Here is a 20,034-nt window from a genome sequence, read left to right on the forward strand (position 1 = left end):
CGGCTAGCGCAGATAGCCCTCGTGTAGCTTTGCGCGAAATTCAAAAAACAAACAATTAATTAATTAATTCTTTATCATAAACATGAAGTTTACTACTAAATAATGATTTATTTTCTAAATATATAATATTTTTGATGAAATAATAGATAGACAGAATTCTGGTAGTTTAAACGCAAAATTATTCTTATAAATCTTTTTTCTGAAGAAGTAACAAAGGATGTAAATGATATTCTGATGACCTTCCCTCAACAAGCATTTGGTTTATTTGTTTGTTGTTAAGAGCGAAGCTACACAATGAAAACTGTTGCATCGCAAAGTTTTTACAGAAAAGGACTCTGAGGGAAATATGTTGTCCCATGAGCACATTCAGAGGGAAATGAAGAAGTGAAACAAACCTTTCAAACGTAGAAAGTAACAGTATTTTGCGTGACTCGCGTCATGATGCTAGGAATCAGAAGAATAACTGAAAAAAAGGCTAACATATTAGTGTTGCACGTGCATTACATTCCAACATAGAGATAACAGTGCAGTAAACAGTTAGTTAAACTGTCTGTGGGTTTTATAGACACGTGTACTGTTTTGTCAACAACGTTAATAACAATTTTCAAATAAATCCTCGACAGATGTGGTTAAATCACGAGATTACTTAAAACAGTATATTAGGAAAAACCACGCTGTTAAAGAATTTTTTTACGCTCACGTCAAAAATAAGTCTGTTAATCTAAATTACACCCTGCGTGAGAACCTGAAAAATATATCTAACGCCGGTTTCTTTTCGTATATTTTTGTTATTGATATCTCCACAAAGCATCCTGAGTTGTTCGATAATAAAAATGATACTTTAATTGACGACTGCTCAACCTTTCCAATATATTTATAAAATGTTTTAAAACTTTTACGATGGTTTAACCCACTCCAGACCAAACACACATAGACATGCTTGATACGTATAAGAACACATTTTGAAGCGTTGATTTACAATTGTGCTAAAACTATTACAGATGTACGTGTCTTTTGATGAGAGTGTAAAACTAAAATGGTAATAAAATGAAAATAAGCATTTTTGAAAAAAATACAAATGGATGGTTTTCTTGTCTCTCTAAGAATGTTAAGCATATTTGAAGCTTTTACTTATAAAGCCCTTTGGAGTGAAGTTATCAACTTTATAAAAATTAGTATGATAAGTTCATTCACAGGCGACAGGATCAGAATCAAAATTTCAGCTGTTTCCATCTGCTATATGTTGACTGCAAAGTTTATTTTATATTTTGAACTTTCGTGCAAAGTTACACAAGGGGTTATCTGGAAATACAGTTGCTCCTAAGTTTGAACTTATAGATTAAAGGGAAGTCAATCAACACCTAAGTTTGAACTTATAGATTAAAGGGAAGTCAATCAACACCTAAGTTTGAACTTATAGATTAAAGGGAAGTCAATCAACACCTCCAACGCTAATTCTTGGGCTACTCCTGTCCAGCTGAATAATAAATAGGATGTAACAGTCACTTTTAGAGGGCACACACGGTCTCGAAATCAGGGTATGCTAACCACTAAGTTTCCAATCTATTTTGACCTGAGTCAAGTGTGTCAAACCATTCTACTCAAAGTTTTATCTTATTCTTTGGCTTTACCTTTATTCATGTTGTCAATTACAGTGTTTGACTTCATTCTGGCATTCTCTTTATATATATCCCAATTATTTACAAAAGTAAGTTCCATTCCCTTCGATACTTGAGTGTTTCCCAGTGGTTCATCGTTATATTTAAGGACTTACAACGCTAAAATCCGGGGTTCGATTTGGAGAGAATACATATTGTCCATTGTGTGGCTTTACGTTAATAAAAATGAATGATTTAAATATAATTGGTTTTATACATATTTCATTTAATTTATCTCATATAACACATCGGTAGCTGTATAAGCTGCCATATTTGTCTTGGACTTGAGCCATTCTTTATTTCCACAAGGACATTGGTTTGTTGATAATCTTAACCCTAGAATCACATAGCAAGATCACCTACAGTCAGCATTTTCTTCTTTCCAGCAGCGGTATGTCTGCGGACTTACAACGCTAGAATCCGGGTTTCGATATCCGTGGTGGGCAGAGCACAGATAGCCCATTGTGTAGCTTTGTGCTTAATTACAAACAAACAATCTTTCCAGTAGAACTCTTGTATTGGAAGTGAACTTTTATAGCATTAGTTTCGATGTTTGGAAATTTATTTCTCAGTAACTTTATACTCGCAAAATAGAACACCTGAAAAACGAACGGAACCAAAACCAATACCAATCGCTAGATGAATTAGGCACTTAATACTAGCAAGAAAAGGTGTCTTGATGCCCTTAACTGGGCGTGTCTAATGGAACACGCTTTTGTGTTTCATCTAAGTTAAAATAATTCTAAGTGGCTCTAAATCCTCTATTATAATAACTACACTAAAAATTACGAAAAGTAAAGAAAGGACAATTTTTTTTTGCGCTGTTGAAGATTTTACCAGTTTTGGTTTGTTTGTTCCATGGAATTTCGCGCAAAGCTACTCGAGGGCTATCTGCGCTAGCCGTCACTAATTTAGAAGTGAAAGACTAGAGGAAAGGCAGTTAGTCAACACCGCCCACCGTCAACTCTTGGGCTACTCTTTACCAATGAATAGTGGGATTGACCGTCACATTATAACGACCCCACAGCTGAAAGGGCGAGCATATTTGGTGTGACGGGGATTCGAACCCGCGGCCTTCAGGTTACGAATCGAGCGATCTAACCACCAGGATATGCCATGCCAACCGGTTTTTGGAGTAATTAAATTGAAAAGAACTCAACAGACAAAGTACCATGTTTCTGCGCAGATTAATACCTCGGAGAAACTGGAAGAATCACACATTAAAAAACTAAAATAAAACCAAGGCATCACAAGTATGTTATATCATGAATTATCCGCCCAAGATGAAAATAATTATAGTACTTGCAATATAAAGCGGCCATGACCGCTAAGTAACCTTCAACAGTACACAATACTGTAAAATAAGAAAGTTAAGAGCAGAGTTCTGCATTAAAATTCCCATCTCACCCTCAGGTACGACCAAAGTCTTGACCTCACCAAAGTTAGAACATATATATACTTTTAAGGCACATCCCCATACTAAAGCCACCTCAAATTTCATAGTTCCAAAATCTTACTTTCAACTATTCATAAATAATACAGGTACAATGAAAATGTCACACACCTAACGGATTTCTATAGAAAGACCGCGATATAAACTTTAGACCCACTTTATGTAAACCTATAATATAGCGCTTGGTGAACCTCAGCACTGAGACAGAAAAGTCACCTATTCTTACACTCCAAACACGTGTAGTTAATAAAAGAAAATCAACTCCAGCATACTTCCCCTAACCCTCTTCTTTAACAAGATCAATAAGCTCCTTTTATAGTCAGTCACTTTATCGCGTTGTAAAGTAACGCATAGTTTTAAGTTTCCGAGGGTTATATGTGATGAATTTACTAGTCTATGAGATATCTTCAGTAGCATGGTGGGATATCTTTTGCAAATAACACTTAGACCATTTGCAGCCCAGTAACAGCTAACCTAAGATGAATGATGTGTCTACAGTTATATTTACATAGTTAACATATGAAACATCAATTATCATGACAGTGAAGTGTCAAGGTGGCGCTCGATGTATTCTTTATTCCACACGTGAAATCCAATTACTTCTCCACATGTCTTCTTAAACATTTAGAACCTTTCACTCATACCAACTGATTCAACTTCTATCAATCATATCAAACTTATAAGTTGTCCAAAAGGATTAAAAGAAACTTTAGATGGAGATTGAAATTTATATAAAAGGATTTAAAGGACTTCATCCCCATACTTGGAGGTCTAACATTTCAAAATGTCTCCAAATTTACTACTAAATGGCTTACACAGCCAATTAAATCTTTTAGATGAATAGTTCAGGATTGGCCACCTACCGCGAGAGCAGCAAAGACCGCGTCTACTGACAATGATTACTCACTAGTGTTTCATAAATGGAACTGGCCGACACACACTTGTCTGGTAATCCTTCATATAAATTAAAACTTTTCTGTCCGTTTCTTAAGGGTCGCTGTTACGGATTTTGTATTAGATACTTCCTAGATTCTCTAAAGATCCATCTCCCACCACAAAATGGGAATATAAGGGTCAGACATGAACGTTTGATGTGTGCATGTCTAATCAGAGTATCGAACGTCGCTTTATACCTATCTATACCAGAAAATTAGAAATTAAAATAAATAAATATATATTTGGTTGTAGTTAAGCACAAAGCTACACAATGGGCTGTTTGTGTTCTGCCCACCACGGGTATAAAACCCGGTTTCTATCATTGTAAGTACGTAGACATACTGCTGTGCCATTTGGAGGCTAAATAAATATATAAGACTAAGGTCTGTCCACCACCACAGCACTAGAAACCATGGTCAAAAATCACCTGTTCAAATGTTTCATCAGTACATAGAACACGCCCCCCCCCCAGTGGCACAGCGGTATGTATGTGAACTTACAACGCTATAAACCTGGTTTCGATACCCGTGGTGGGCAGAGGACAGACAGCCCATTGTGTAGCTTTGTGCTTAATTATAAAACAAACAAACATAGAATACAACTTTATGTTAAATCCATCCAGGATAAATATAGATTAAAAACACAAGAGGTTTGTCCTCACTAAAGTAAAAACAAATAGGGTCAAAAATAACTTACAACTGGACATTATTTCCCCACAAAGAGCACTTTGACCCATTACACAACTATAGATAAAACAAAATGATAAAAAAACATGCTATGTAGTTATGTTTCCAAACAAGTGTACAGATATTTCAATGTAAGTTTATTTGTGTTAAAAACGGTAAGCAGTGGACGTAAACATATCTATTAATGAGTTAATAAAACTGGTTTCAACAACAATCACATGAAAAAGTACAGATAGCCTCCGAATATATAATACATTGACTCTTGATCAATTTATTTTGATAGTCGATACGTTGTTCTATGCACGAGGAACGTTTCATTTTGACCTGGCAGATTACAGTTAAAGCAGCCAACAGCACCCACTGCCATCTCTTGGACTACTGTTTACTGGTCATATGTTGGTTATGACTCTCATTCTCATTCTCATTAGAGCAACCACAGTCTCTCGAACTAACAGGATGTAAACCTTAAACCATCGGATTTACAGTCTGGGCTTGATAACCACCGTACTGCTTACCATTTGGGAGTAATAGCTTTTCGGAATTTATATAGCAAAATAATAGATGATTAGCAATCAATTGATAGATGTATATAGTATTTTATGTTATTAAACACAAAGACTTTTGTGTCTTTATTACCACTTAGCATGGGAGAGGGGACTTCTCGAAAGTGAAAACTTTAGATATATCGATAGAAAATAAAAGTAACTACACAAATCTTATCAAGATGTTGACTACTGCTTGACATCGCGGTCTGATTAGCTTTTGGAGTTTGAAATGTAGCAGAAATTCCCATTCATGCACATGGGTATCAGTCAGTTTGCAGAGAGTCATAGGCTGTTTAGGGCTGATGAAACAAGATGCTGGAGACAGTTCATAATGCTCGATTGGCTTAATGTTCAGGACAGACCAACCACTCTAGAAGGACAGTGTTTTCCATCTGAAGGAACAGAAAAAAGTGTGGGTGTAATTGTCATCCATAAGAATGGAATTGTCATCATGGTGTCCCTGTACAGTTTCGTGTAAATGTCTAGGGTCTCATTTCTGTACAGTTTAGCTGTCAAAGAACTTTCTCGGGATGCATGGAGTCAGTCTTGTCATTGAATTTGACGTCATCCCAGACCATATATGGTTAATCCACCACCATTATGGCCGTGATTTTGAATGATGGGTCTGGAAAACACTGATTTCTAAAAATGAATAGTTGAAATCAGGTCATCTTCAGTCCAACTGGTTGATTTTGTAACGTTGGGTCCACAGGAGTCTTATGGCCAGGTTGGTTTAATACAAAAATTTCAACTTTGTTTGAAAGCCACAAAAGATATTCCATGCAATATTAAGAGGGTTTTGGCGAGCCTGTATGGCTATGGAACATTCTTTTCCTAGTTTAATTGCTTTGTTCCACCTTCTCCCTCTTATCTCTTTAGATTTCAATCGAATTTTGATCGCTTCCAGGCATTAGAAAAACACTTTGGCTCAAATCTAATGCAACAGACACAAATAGTATTGAGCCATTCCAGATTATGGCATAGCGAGGTCACTTGGGTCATTGATATTGCAAAATACGAGTGCTGGAACATGAATTAAAAGAGATGTAAAATAAGCTATATGGCATAAAACATCACATTTGACAAAAACACCTTTACTTGAAGTGTCTTAATTCACTTGAGTGACAATAATCAATAAATTACTGGGTATGAAAAACTACTCACTCATTGATTGAAATGAAAGCTGCTTCCCATATCCCCCACAGGCGTGAAACTCAAAGAAACAGTAATATCTAACGAAGTTTAAGTATCTATCTGTATTGAAAATCACACTAAAAAGTATTACGAATATTAAAAATGTTATGAAATAGAGTGGATTTATTTTCAAAGTTAAAATAGTCCTAGATATGAAAAAGTAGTAACTAAAACCAATTCTATTTTAGTAATAGAGAGTCTGTTAAAAAAAGAACTTATAATATTTCTTCCAATTTTCTTAATCATTAACATAGAATTCCATCAGCTAAAAATTCACTTAACGAATAACAGTATGATTTTTGTTTGATTATTTTTTCGTTGGGTGTTCTGTTACTGGATTCTCAATCCTCCAAAATCTAGATGAAAAAAGTGTCAAAAACCTGCTTTTATTATAAGTTACTAATTATAATGAAATATTGCTTAGACTTATCAGTCGAAAAGCAAAGTTTGCAGACCTTTCTCTGTTTCATATGGTGCATACTGTAAAATGTACTAATTACTGTATAAAAACACAATCTTGACAACCATGATTATTTTTTTTCCTGATTAGAAAAATACAGCTACAAAATTAAACTTTTGATATAGTTTATGGATATACACATGTGAAAAACGTTTTTCAGATACTCTGCACAAAATAACTAAAATATAATCTGAATATGTATGGTTTGTTTTGAAAGGAGATCTTTATGGTTTTAGATGTCTAATGCTGTTTGGTATAGGATTTAGTAGTTTCATTAAACCGTCGATCACATTACTCACAATAAACAATATTAGGATCGGAGTTTAGTCAACAATTAATTATATATGAATTTGCTTTAATAGAGTTACATATCAGTATGCTATCAATAATATATATATATATATGTATGTAGGTATAATATTTTGTAACTTCTCAAGAACTGATTTTTCTGTAACGTTTATGAAATACGGGCCTTTAGTTTCAAGTGCACAGCTTCAATACCTTGGATGATAGAAATATAAAATGGGGCTCATCAAAAGTTTACACGAAGAATGATAACTTTAGAAACTCAATTCCTTTGCGTGGGAACTATAAATGTGTGTATTGTTTATGTTTTTAGAAGCAATAAGTTTGCATTTCTGAATGTTTTTCTTTCACATTACGAAATAATTATCATTTCCGAGAGAGCTTCACTGTGACTTTGTAGTAATTCTGAGGACTCATAATGCTAAAATTCGGGTTTTGATACCCACGGTAGGCAGAATATACAGATAGCTCATTTCTTAGCTTTATGCATAACAATAAACAAATAACAAACAAAGAAATAAATTACACAACTATGCGTAGTGTATATCATACAAAAAAGCTGTGTTGTAAATCAACACAAACATTATGTTATTTCAGAACAACACAAATTGTGTTCGCCAAACACATAAATGTGTGAACTATAAAACAGTTTATTGTTGTTACGATAAAAATACAGAAGACATTTTTAAGAGCATAAATCATACGCTGTTTTTAATTCAAAATTGTGCTTATTTAGATACATCGTTGTTAGGTGAGGTAACATTTTTATAACAAGTTTTCGTGTCAATAGTTCAAGAGCGACCCATGGTGGCAGCAAATCGCTCTTAGTCTGAGGTAATTTTGAAAATATTGTTTTTATAAATTGTTTGAATTTTAATTCTTCTTATGAAATGCCTTAATTTACTAATATTATTCTGCGTATGTAGATTGTATAACATTCACTATAAATGTTATGACTTGTGTTTTGTTTACCGACATTTATTGTGCTGTTTTTAAGGTATTCAAACATCAGACTTGTGTTCCACAGAATACAAGGTGTGTTGTTTTTAACACGCGTTTTATTTGCACAGTGTACGATATAGAATTCATACATTAATCTTAAAACGTTTTATAGCTTACATGATTTCTTACAGCACTACTCACACAAACATGTGGTAAATACATGACAAATGAAAAATATACTGGAAAATTCCAGACTTCTAGTTTTTGCTTGTAGCTATTGATGACGTCTCTCCTTCTTATAAGCATGATTTATAAGAAAAAACCCGACAGACAAGAAAACAGCTGGGCTTTAATGAATAAATGCATTACCAAATGTAATTTTTGTGTTCATTTTATATTCAAGGTTAGCTACTTTTTTCAACAAGATTCTTTAGTGTGTTTTTTTTTAATTTATGTAAATATTGTGTCTTAAGCTTGACACACTGTAATCTGTCATACGTCAAGATGCTTATCTTTATCTGAAAAGAAGAACTACAGGTTTTGCATAAAATCTTTAAGTTTGTTTTTTTTTCTCCAGAAAATGGTTTTGTTTTTCATTTTCTGCTAATTTTCAACGCAACATATTATAGAATTACTGGTACCCTGATCTCGGAACGAAAGGCGAAATGGTAGTGACACTTTGCTGTTCCTGTGACAAGAGGAACAACATGTGACATAATGTTTAGGAAAGTGGTAAGTTTTCCAACTAAAATAAACTGCTGAAAAACAGAAAATATCATGATGACTAATGAACGAAATCCTGTAGCTTGCATGTAATAATTTTGTCTTTTATAGTTTAATCTGGTCGATGTTTAGCTACGTTTTCAGAAAACTGAATTGCATTTTAGCCTCATAACTAGAACTTTCATTCCTGGTAAAAATAAATTAGTCTAGTTTTTAATTCTTGCCTTACCAGATTTCATTATTTGTTTGTATGTTTTGAATTTCGCGCAAAGCCACACGAGGGCTATCAGTGCACTAGATTTCAGTTCGGGAAGAATATTGGTGAATAGAGAACACGTTTACTCTGTTGAAAGCTGTATTCAATGAGACAGTTGAGAGTCTTCTTAATCACGTGAAATATATTGTTTTTTTATAGTTTCCTAATTTCTCTAATAGTATATCCTGCGATCCATACTTTTGTTGGAGAGATTAATAGAAATGTTTATTTTTATTTTACCTTTAGAAATTTCTATAGATTTCCGTTTTAATTGCAACAGTATAAGTTATTTGTAACAACGGAAATATATGTGTGTGTGTGTGTGTGTGTTTGGAAATATATGAATGTCCATCCTCACGAAAGTCCAATATTCGTCTTTGGCTCGCATTACTAGGATGCTGAACCCCTGTCTCTCACTGTAATAAAGAGACGAGCATCATCAACTTTACTAACAAAAGGTGTGATTTTAGTATAAATACCAGTATGTTGGTAAAATAGTGGGTGAAAACTCATGTTATAGATCGATTTAACACCACTTTGTTAGAATCATGCTATACTTGCGCTTCGTTTTCTTCTCTTATGTTCATCAACTGTTTTGAGCTTGTACTTATTTCTATTAGGAATCTACTAGTATCAATGTAAGCATAACAAATAGCTGTTTATTATTATAACACATAGATTTAGAACTAAGTCTTGTTTCTTACTGGAGGCAGCATATTACTTTCTTCTTTCGCCTCTATCTGGTTATTCGTTCTCTCTCGCATTTCCCTATCTTATTTTCGATGAACACCAGTCTTTTATATTCCTTTCTCAATCCACCTAATAGGCCTCTTTTTTCTGACCATGCACACCTGTTTCTTGTGTCGAATTAAAACTTTTCCTAATCGTAGGGGTCCTGTAATATTCATACGTGTAGAACATGAAACTTAGACTGCTGTAATCTCCAATTCCTTACAGACTGATCAAAGTCCAGCCACTTTCCCACCACTCTCAACTCCAACCGATGCTCCTTACACCTCTGATGGTGTCAATGAACAAATAATATGCAACAAATGGATGTGGAGATAAACTTTGTATGTACATCTTCATTGTCAGTATTTTAGATCCCTAAATTTTACAGCTGTCTTCTTAGAGATATAGCACTTTCAGTTCCTTAAACAAGCGAAAAGAAGATAAAAAATAAAATAATATCAAAAAAGTGTGCATTTCATTCACACACTTGTTATTTTATATAGAGAGGGTGCTTTCAATTCCTTAACAAGCAAACGAACGATCAAATAATAAAGAAAGTGTAATCGCATAAGCAGCTGCAGTTTTATGATATTATACCTTTACAGAATGACTTGAAAATATAGACTACTTCTAATGCTAAGTATGACTAAAGTGGGAAAAACTATTTCTCAAAATTTCTCCCATATAAGCCCATATCTTAAAATTATTATGTTTGAAGTATTAAGTACGTCGATATTGTGAAAATACATATTGTGTGAAGCACATGTTACAGCTAGAGGGAGAAAAAGATGAACATTACGAAAAGAAAATCCGTCAAAACTTTTACCAAACTGTTTATCCTTTTACTTGTTTTTGCGTAATACATATTTTCGATATATCTGATCTAATTAGTCGAACCATAAGCTATAGAAAACACAGTTTCATCTTCTCAACGTTTCATTTCTACAACGTTTCAAGCAATGCCTTTCTGTTTTAATTCATAAGCTAACTGTAACAGAGTGAACTAAATTTGTCTTTTTTTTAAATTATTAGTCATTAAGTAAAATTCAATTTATCTGTCTGTGATTTATCTTTCGTTTTCAATTTTTTCATTTTTTCTTCTATCTGAACCGTATCTTAAATACACTGAAATATTCATAATAATTGTTAAATTATTTACGGACTTATTATTAAGATAATTAATATATAATTGAAAAATAATGTGTGAGCTTTTGTTGTTTATTTTAAAGAAAAGTCACATTGGGCTATTTGATGTTCCTACAGCGAGGAATCGAACCCCGAATTTTAGCGTTGTAACTCCGTAGACTTTCTGCTGTCCCATTGTGAGACAGGGTGTTTTTGCGATAAAAATAAAACAATAAAAAAATGGAATTTTATTTTTATACAACTTTAACTTCAAATTCATAATGGACTAATTAAGAGAAATGTGAAAATAAATACATTTGCACTCTGCCGAAATTGTTATCACAAATATTAGGCCCAGAAACTAAATAAAGTTCTTAATTATGCCTCGTAAAAATTTAAATGTCACATACCAGATGCTTTATCCTGGTACCGTAAAACAAGTTCACTTACTAGGTTTTATCTTATAACTTAATTGTTTGCATAATAGCTCAGTAAATGATCTCATAACGATTGCTTGCATTTACTTATGCTGAATAATAAACCTCCTGGGCAGTGATTTATGGCAATTAAAAGATTGGTCTGAAAAGCTACTTTTATAGACTTCAAATTCGAAATTTCACATTGATTAATCAAGATGAATATGGAACAGGAGCATTAATTAACTTCATTACTTTCAATTTATTTTTATATCTCTTTTTTTTTAGTATAATGTGTTTCAGACAACGTAACGTATTATAGTAGTATAAAATTTCCTTACAATGTTTGCACAATCTCAATTGTTTTCCATATACTCAAGGACAAGCTATTGGATTTGTTTTAGCTTGTTTGAAAGTGCAATAAATACTGTTAATTTTCCAACATTTCTCTGCTGCTAGTGAAATTTTTATTACATATTATCACAATGACAGTGATGTTAATTTACTGTAATTCACGATGTACCCCAGTGGCACAGCAGTATGTCTGCAGAGTTATAACGCTAAAAACTGGGTTTCGATACCCGTGGTGGGCACAACACAGATAATCCCTTGTGTAGTTTTATGTTCAACTACAAACAAAGAAGTAATTCAACCATACTTGGATCATAATGTTATGGGAAAAATTCTTAGCTTTTCAAAATTACAAAGTTAACTTAAGTTTCTTTCAATGACATTCTTTAAAATTTGTTTTAACAAATGAATGCTTTTACTACAATGCCAATACTAAAACTAAAAAATTAGAATTTTAAACCTAAACATTACTTTATATGCACGTGAGCTAAACGACCAGGTAAGAGCTCTTTTATAATTCAAGTACGGCCGTCCTAAATTTTAAATTACTGGCCTGAAGAAAATGATCTAACCAGACGCACCTGCCGTCATAAAACTGTGTCCAGCTCATTAATTAGCGTTACGTGGTTATTAATGTTATAACGCGTCCATATTTGGAAGGGCGGAACATGTTTAGTGACATAATGTTTCGGAATTTGAGCCTCCCGATATGCAGCCCAGCACGTTGAATGCTAAGCTTCATATAAACTGAGTAAAAATAAATGACAATGTTGTATTCTCTATGAGGTTATACGCACTAAAAGATTTTGTGAAGTTACATTGCTACATTTGTATGTTGAGAATTCAAATTAGCACGAGAATAGTAAGTTATTCTAAGCAACCTCTTTATGCCTTGACTAATGAGCTATCTCAAATCAAAATCTGTTTTCCAGGATGAATTATATCTTAGTACAAATTTAACGTTTAAGATTTTATTAGAGGTTAATCGTACTTATTAAGAATGATGATTCTGGTCCCTTGCTGCTCTGAAAACAATATATTCCATCATTGATCGTGCTCAATCTGTAACAATTTCTTTGATCAATGATGGAGTCAATTTTAGGCCACACATTTAGGCAGACAAAAGGCACTGAAGTCCATTCAAGTTGTGTCTGGTGGCTTTTAATGTCATGATTCCAAATTTATTAGCCATCTTTCATATGAAAACGGATGTTAATTTAGAGGTATGACTAGAAGCTTGTGAATATTTGACTTGCAAGCTTTCGTCAGCTTTAAGTATTTGCTTATACTGTTGTTACCGGTAGCAAGAGATGTGTCCATCTTCATTATAATTGCTAGTATTGCTCGGGATTGACTTGGAGTGTGGTTTAGGAGTCTTATGATGTCCCAAACGTTCTGTTGGGAACTTTTCTGCTTCTATGAAGAATTTAAAGTCTCCATTCTTCTAAGTATCATGTCCGTTAATTTACTTGTGTCAAACGTAAATATTTCTCTTCGGTAAGAGTTTTTATGATATCCTCGCATAAGCATTCTGGAATGGTCGGAAAGTCGTCGACAACCAAATGTATAGATGCTAAACGCTTCGGCCGTGGCAATAAGACTTGCATTTTTGACAACACGCCACTCCAAGAGCATATGCAAATCGTTTTTATAAAGAGGAATTAATATTCTAATTCTAAAGAAGTGAGAAGTCGAATAAACAATGCTTTACAAATTATTTGCAATTAGCAGTAATACACAGCAATAGTGGGTATAGAGATAAGGTTTTTGGCATTGGTTTCTAATATTTAATATATTTTTTTAAATATCCGTAAAATATCCAGACTAAATTAACTGTTTACATCCACTGAAATATTTTTGCATGTCGTAAGAAGGCGGCTTCAACTATCCTTTTAAAACAGGACGATGGAGCCCCATTAATCAAAATTAATTCAAATAATTACAAATTTTATATATCTATATTTATTATGTTTTTAGTGCTCTTTTTTTTTGGCATAGATACTTTTACGTACTAAAAGTATAAACTTTTTCGTTTTAAAACAAGAAGAAACAAAGGGTATAGTGTACCACCAATAGTCGTTTATTTAATAGCGTAATACCGATAAGGAATGGATATAACAGTGCTCACTGTATTTAGTTTTATACCACTTTAAATAACTGAAGAAGATTGACCTTAATGAACACCAACTAAGCATTAATGGCAGTTTAATGTGTCTGATGACTCTGTTGTACTGTCTGGCATACGTGGGCAAACTCAAGTGCAAACTCTTTGTGGGGAATCCAATATCTTCCAAGTGCACGAGCGGAAAATGTCAGGGAAATGAAGAAGTTAGCTTAAAGATCTTGATGAAAGGCATAGGTAGTAATGCTGGTAGCCTATCTGTTGGGTTAACGGCTGTCTATCGTCTCTAGATCAAGATGACTTTTCGAGACCTGCTTCTGTTATATTTATACTAATAAAACTGCGTCTAAAAATTGGTGTCAAGTCACCATAGTGTTCTTTGAAGTTCTTAAAAAGAGAGAATCCCACTTAGATGCATGCCATTCAGCCAGAAAGATGAGATTGTTCTTATTAAATCACTAGAGGAGAATACTTTTACATGTGCATGCATATGTACGTATAATATTATCAGAAGATGGCACGAGGATGTTTTAAAATTGCTGTTTCTGTTATTTTATTAACTCATTAGATGAGGGTATTTTGAATTTTATTACGCACATTAATGGATCATTTTATAAATTTGCTTTGTTTGGTTGTTTTAAATTTCGCGCAAAGTTATTCGAGGGTTATCTGGGCTAGCCTTCCCTAATTTTGAAGTGATATACTAGAAGGAAGGCAGCTAGTCAACACCACCCACCACCAATTCTTGGGCTATTCTTTGCCAAAGAATAGTGAGATTGACTGTCACATTATAATACAGCCACTGCTGAAAGGACGAGCATATCCAGGGGTAAGGATTTATACCCGAGAACATGGGGTTGCCAACTGAGTGACCTAACCACCAGGGCATACCGGGCCCACTTTATAATGACTCCACCTAAGTTCAGGTTGTATCACCTTCCAACCCAGAACGGATTTTTCTTTGACAGATGTATTATTTTCAATTGACACAGCTAGTAATCTTTTATTACGATTGTGTTTCAATAGTTGGCCAAAGAAATGTTCTATGTTAACAAGACTTCTGTTAGCTGAACGCTTATTGTAATACCCATTTTATAGCGATAGACAGAGATCACTGGTTTTATTCACTGTCTTGCAGGCTAACCAAGATATTACTATATTTATATAGGTTTTCCCCACCCCCAGCATCTCAGTGGAAAGTCGATGGGCTTATAACGCTAAAAATCGGGTTTCGATACCCATGATGGGTACAGCCCATATAGCCCATTGCTTAACTTTGTGCTTAACTACAGAAAAAACTAAAATAGAAAAGATCTATTTATAACATGAAAGTGAGCATTCTATTTTGCCTATGCAAATAAATGGAGTTTTCTACAAATGTGTGGGAGTCTTGGGATGAAGATGGGGGTCAAGTAAATTTACGAGTTAGTGTGCAGCGTCTTATGAGACCACTAAGGGGGGAGAGATTTAATCAGATAACATATTTCATTAGATCATTCGAATATACCATTTTATATTGCCAGTGTATGTTTTTAAGCCTAAGTAGAACATTAAATGAGGACGTTTCATATTGGCTACATTTATCATTTCTTCGAATTACTACAAGAGAACGTTTTTAACTTGACTATGTTTATGTCGTTTCGCCAGTGTATGTTTTTAAGCCTAAGTAGAACATTAAATGAGGACGTTTCATATTGGCTACATTTATCATTTCTTCGAATTACTACAAGAGAACGTTTTTAACTTGACTATGTTTATGTCGTTTCGTCTAAACATTAGTGAAGATCTTGTTGACTGGGAGAGATCTCTGAAACTTGCTGCATACGTTTTTATCAGAATCTCGGAAGAAAAAAATTCAATTTATGTAGGCGTAATTTCAAAAGTGGACGAAATATGTGGGATTTAAATAACCCTAACATTTTACGCAACTCATTTACGGATACGGTATGTTAAAATTAAATGAAATATATACAGATATATTTGTATATATATATAGATAATCTGATTTAATAATCCGCAGATGATTATTAACACGTAGTTTTCTAGCTTGTATGGAACAGATTTTTTAACACAGAATTATCAACAGCCGTAAGAATTAATAAATTAATAAACTTAGTTTACACAAATGAATATATGTACATTATAAATAAAAAGGATATATATAATTCAAACTCAAAAAAATATTTAAGGAAAACTGGATTGTAACAGAATCCCCCTCCAGTGGCACAGCGATATGTCTGCTGACTTACAACGCTAGAAACCGGGTCTCGATACCCGTGGTGGGCAGAGCACAGATATCCTATTGTGTAGCTTTGTGCTTAACTTCAAACAAACTTGTAACAGAAAGTAGCCGTTGTGAATAAATAACTAAAATCAAATACTCAGTGTAAAACTGTGGTAAGAGGATGTCAACTGTTGCAACGGTTATTATTCTATATGCTCACTTAATTATAATTACTAATTAGTTATTTGATTCTTATTTTTTTTACTATAACGTGCTAATTATTATTTATACTTTACATCCTAATTTTGCCGCTGCTAATCTGCTGTTGTCATCAGGGAACTCTGAGAACTGTATATGCAGTCAGAAGCCAGGATTTGATCTCGTGCCCTCCTGTTTCTAAGAGCAAGGATCACTTGATGTTTTTATTGTTAGAAGAAGGGCTGGTAATCAGTTTTTGTTGTTTTCTACAATAGGCTGTCTGGATGTGTTTTTAATTGGCTAGATAGATGTAGAAAGCTCCTTTTACCTTTATTTTTATTGTGTATAAGATTTATATCCCTTTATTTAAGAGTTATTCACATTACTATGGGCTTTTGTACATAGATCGGTATTTCTGTTGCTGCCTGATAAAGTTGTTGTTGGTCTTGTTGTACTTGAACATTTGATAAAGAAGAAAATACAAATAAAAATATCTTCTTTAAGCACCAAGAACACTATAAACACACAGTCTATTCTGTAGGTCGAAAGTTTCCCTGAAGATATACAAAACATATACAAATATCTTCAGAGAATCCTCCATGAGTCGATAAACAATGTGATCTCTGTTAGTCCACGCAATAACACTAGAGCCTCAATACATTGGAGAAATAAAACGACAAGACAAAACTATTCAAGAGCATAACAGACAACCAAGACTGTGTAGTACCGATCTATCTACAATAGCCAATCGTGTAAGGGAAGAAAATCTTATAATAGAAAAAGCACGAAATAAACCACAATAGGGAAAAGGTAACATAAAGAAGCCTTCAACGTTCAATTAACTGATGACGCACTCAGCCAACCTAGCGTTGAGATCAGCAAAATGTATATTTTTATATTGAAACTATGTAAATAGTAGGTTGATTAACAGCCCACTGAGAGAAGAGTCCGGAGAAGTGGAAACACATCTGTCTTTCTAAAAAGTAGATCCAGGATCGAGCAGTTGTTCTTAAGACTCCTCTGAAGATAGTGACAGATCAGAAGCCGAAAAGATTGATATAATGTAACAGATAATTAGTGTCTAAAACAAGTACCAGTTTCAGAAAATTGGCTTAAAGCTATACAAGGGGCTGACTGCAAATGTTGCCCCTGATTTTGAGTTGATAGACCAGAAGAAAGCCAGTTAGACAAAAACACTTTACGCCAACTCTTGGGCTACTCCTGTCTACCAAATAGTATGATTTGACCGTCACCTTTATAGCGCATCAGCGGCTCCAAGAGGCCGAGAGCGTTTTACGGCAACAGGTCGCGAACAGTTCAGTTACTTTAGAACACAAATTGATAAGACGTATAACTATTCTCTACACTGTTGTTACAATACAATCTGTGATAATTTCACTTTCAAAATCACCCCTGCATGCTCCTTATGGCTAAACTCACAACACTCAGTCTAGATCTAGCTATCTAACTAACTGTCTTAAACTCTTAAACTACATTTTGGGCATGTATTTATAGCCTGACAGAGGCCTAGAATGTTCCACCCACTACGAGATATTACGATGCAATAATACTCAATTAAAGCAGTGAGAAAACCTACAAGGTTCTGGTATCATGATGCAATAATACAACAACTGAACTACACAATATATGATTCATACATTAGCAAGTAACACTAGGCGACGCCCAGCCAATAATAAAGAAAGAAATTAGAACGTAAGCTTAGATGACTGTATGGGGTACTAGCCATGGCGATAAACAGAAATCAAAATACTATTCAAGGAAACATGCAACAAAGTTAAGTAGATTGATTACGTTTATCATAAGTCGTAAATTATGCTTATGTGTTAGAACTGGTTACAAACTGAAAAAAGTAACCAAGAGAGCAAAACTGTGTAAAAACATTGATATTTAAGTGACAGGATATAGATAGTTTAATCAAGAAACAATATTGTAAATAACCCACTAAGGCAATGAAACGATGATAAATGGAATATAAAGGATATTCTTATCTCTCGTAATCATAAAAAAAGAAATCATATCATACCCAGGATGTCGATGGCGTTCGAAGAATCTTGAATCGGTGTGTGAATTTCGGGCTGCAAGAGATTTCTGAACTTCACGTGTTTTTTCTAATGCTTCTCTGTAAGACACTAACGAGTTGGTCCTTGCACTTGATTGTAAGGGCGCCACTGATACTAGTATCAACGATGCATTGAAAAACAACAGTCCTTCACTATACCATTTCTCTGACTTCGCCATGTCTTTTATAATTATGTGTTCTATGGCTGAGTAACGGGTTAAAATGTCGTCGTGACCACGGGTTAATCTACTATCATCCTGCTCCGATACGGCATTAAGGGCAAGCTGCAGGAAGGAAAAAAAACATGAATATTTATAGTTAACGTCCTGATATATGTCTGTACTTAACGTACGATGAGAGTCACTATATATCTATACTTAACGCACGATGAGAACCTCTATATATCTGTATTTAACATACGAGCAGGGCCACTATATATCTGTAGTTAATACGAGGAAAGCCACTATGTATGTATTTGTAGTTAACGTGCGAAGAGAACCATTATGTATCTTTACTTAACACACGAGGAAAGCCACAATATATCTCTTTATTTAACGGTGCGATGAGAACCCCCTATACGTCTGTACTTAACCCACGATGAGAGCCACTATATGTCTATACTTAACATTCGATGAAAGCTACTATATGTCTGTACTTAACGTTCGATGAAAGCTACTATATGTCTGTATTTAACTCACGATGAAAGCCACTATATGTCTGTACTTAACTCACGATGAGAGCCACTATATGTCTATACTTAACTCACGATGAAAGCCACTATATGTCTGTACTTAACGTTCGATGAAAGCTACTATATATTGTCCTATGACTGTACAGTATCTTAACTGTTTCAACAGTTATGTATTTATTTATTTTTTTTTACATTGGCACTTCAAAACATGATAGAGGAGTCGTAATGTGTCAGTGATCTATCACTCAAGAGAGGTATATAAGCGCCCGCGTGAGTTTAGAGCTGATAAATTCTGTTTTTCGTTTGAGTAATCCCATGTTATAACAACTTAATCTAATTTTCAATCTGTTTACAAAACTGTCAACGTCAGTGGTTAAAACCACGTTGGTTTGCCTTTGAAAAGACAGGTTTTTTTTTAGAAGTTTCAAATGGTATTCAGTAACTAGAAATTAAAATCTAAATAAAAAGCTTATGAACTCAACAAGGTGATTGATTTCAGTACAGAATAGAAACATTGAGAAGCTTAACAAATATAAACACTTTCTAGGTAACATTATTTACAAAAGTAAATTAAGGAAAAAAAACTTTTTTAGGGCTAGAAAAGTATGCGATTCCAATTTTGTCGAATTTCGCGCAAAACCACACCAGGGCTGTCTAAAGTTAGCCTTCACTAATTTTAATAGGATAGACTAAGGGGGAAGGCAGATAGACAACACTACCCGCTGCCATCTCTTTGGCTACTCTTGTCAGAACGATTAGCGAAAATTACTCAGCACTGTTATAACGTACACACGGCCCCAAAGTGCGGAGAGCGACTTTTTTGGGGCAGTAATTTGACACAACGCCGGAACCTAAGATGGAAGCTAACGACTGGGACGTGCTCGACCTGAAGTATCCACAACAACATTATCTTATGAAAATACCTATGAACAGTTC

At 34.2% G+C, this 20,034-nt stretch overlaps 1 protein-coding gene across 1 annotated transcript in view; it reads right to left on the minus strand.

Moving 5' to 3' along the window:
• Positions 1-19,120, minus strand: part of LOC111087932 (epidermal growth factor-like protein 8) — a gene marked incomplete at its 3' end in the record, with an annotated part of 55,725 nt that extends 36,605 nt beyond the window's left edge. Inside the window, exons 1-2 of the mRNA XM_022396388.1 lie at positions 19,106-19,120; positions 18,372-18,691 (exon numbers count right to left, since the gene is read on the minus strand). Of these exons, the coding sequence (XP_022252096.1) occupies positions 18,372-18,586 (215 nt within the window). The remainder of the gene's footprint in view (positions 1-18,371; positions 18,692-19,105) is intronic.
• Between the last annotated feature and the right edge of the window lie 914 nt (positions 19,121-20,034).

Source organism: Limulus polyphemus, unplaced genomic scaffold (assembly GCF_000517525.1).
Source record: "Limulus polyphemus unplaced genomic scaffold, Limulus_polyphemus-2.1.2 Scaffold2865, whole genome shotgun sequence".
NCBI lineage: Eukaryota > Metazoa > Arthropoda > Merostomata > Xiphosura > Limulidae > Limulus > Limulus polyphemus.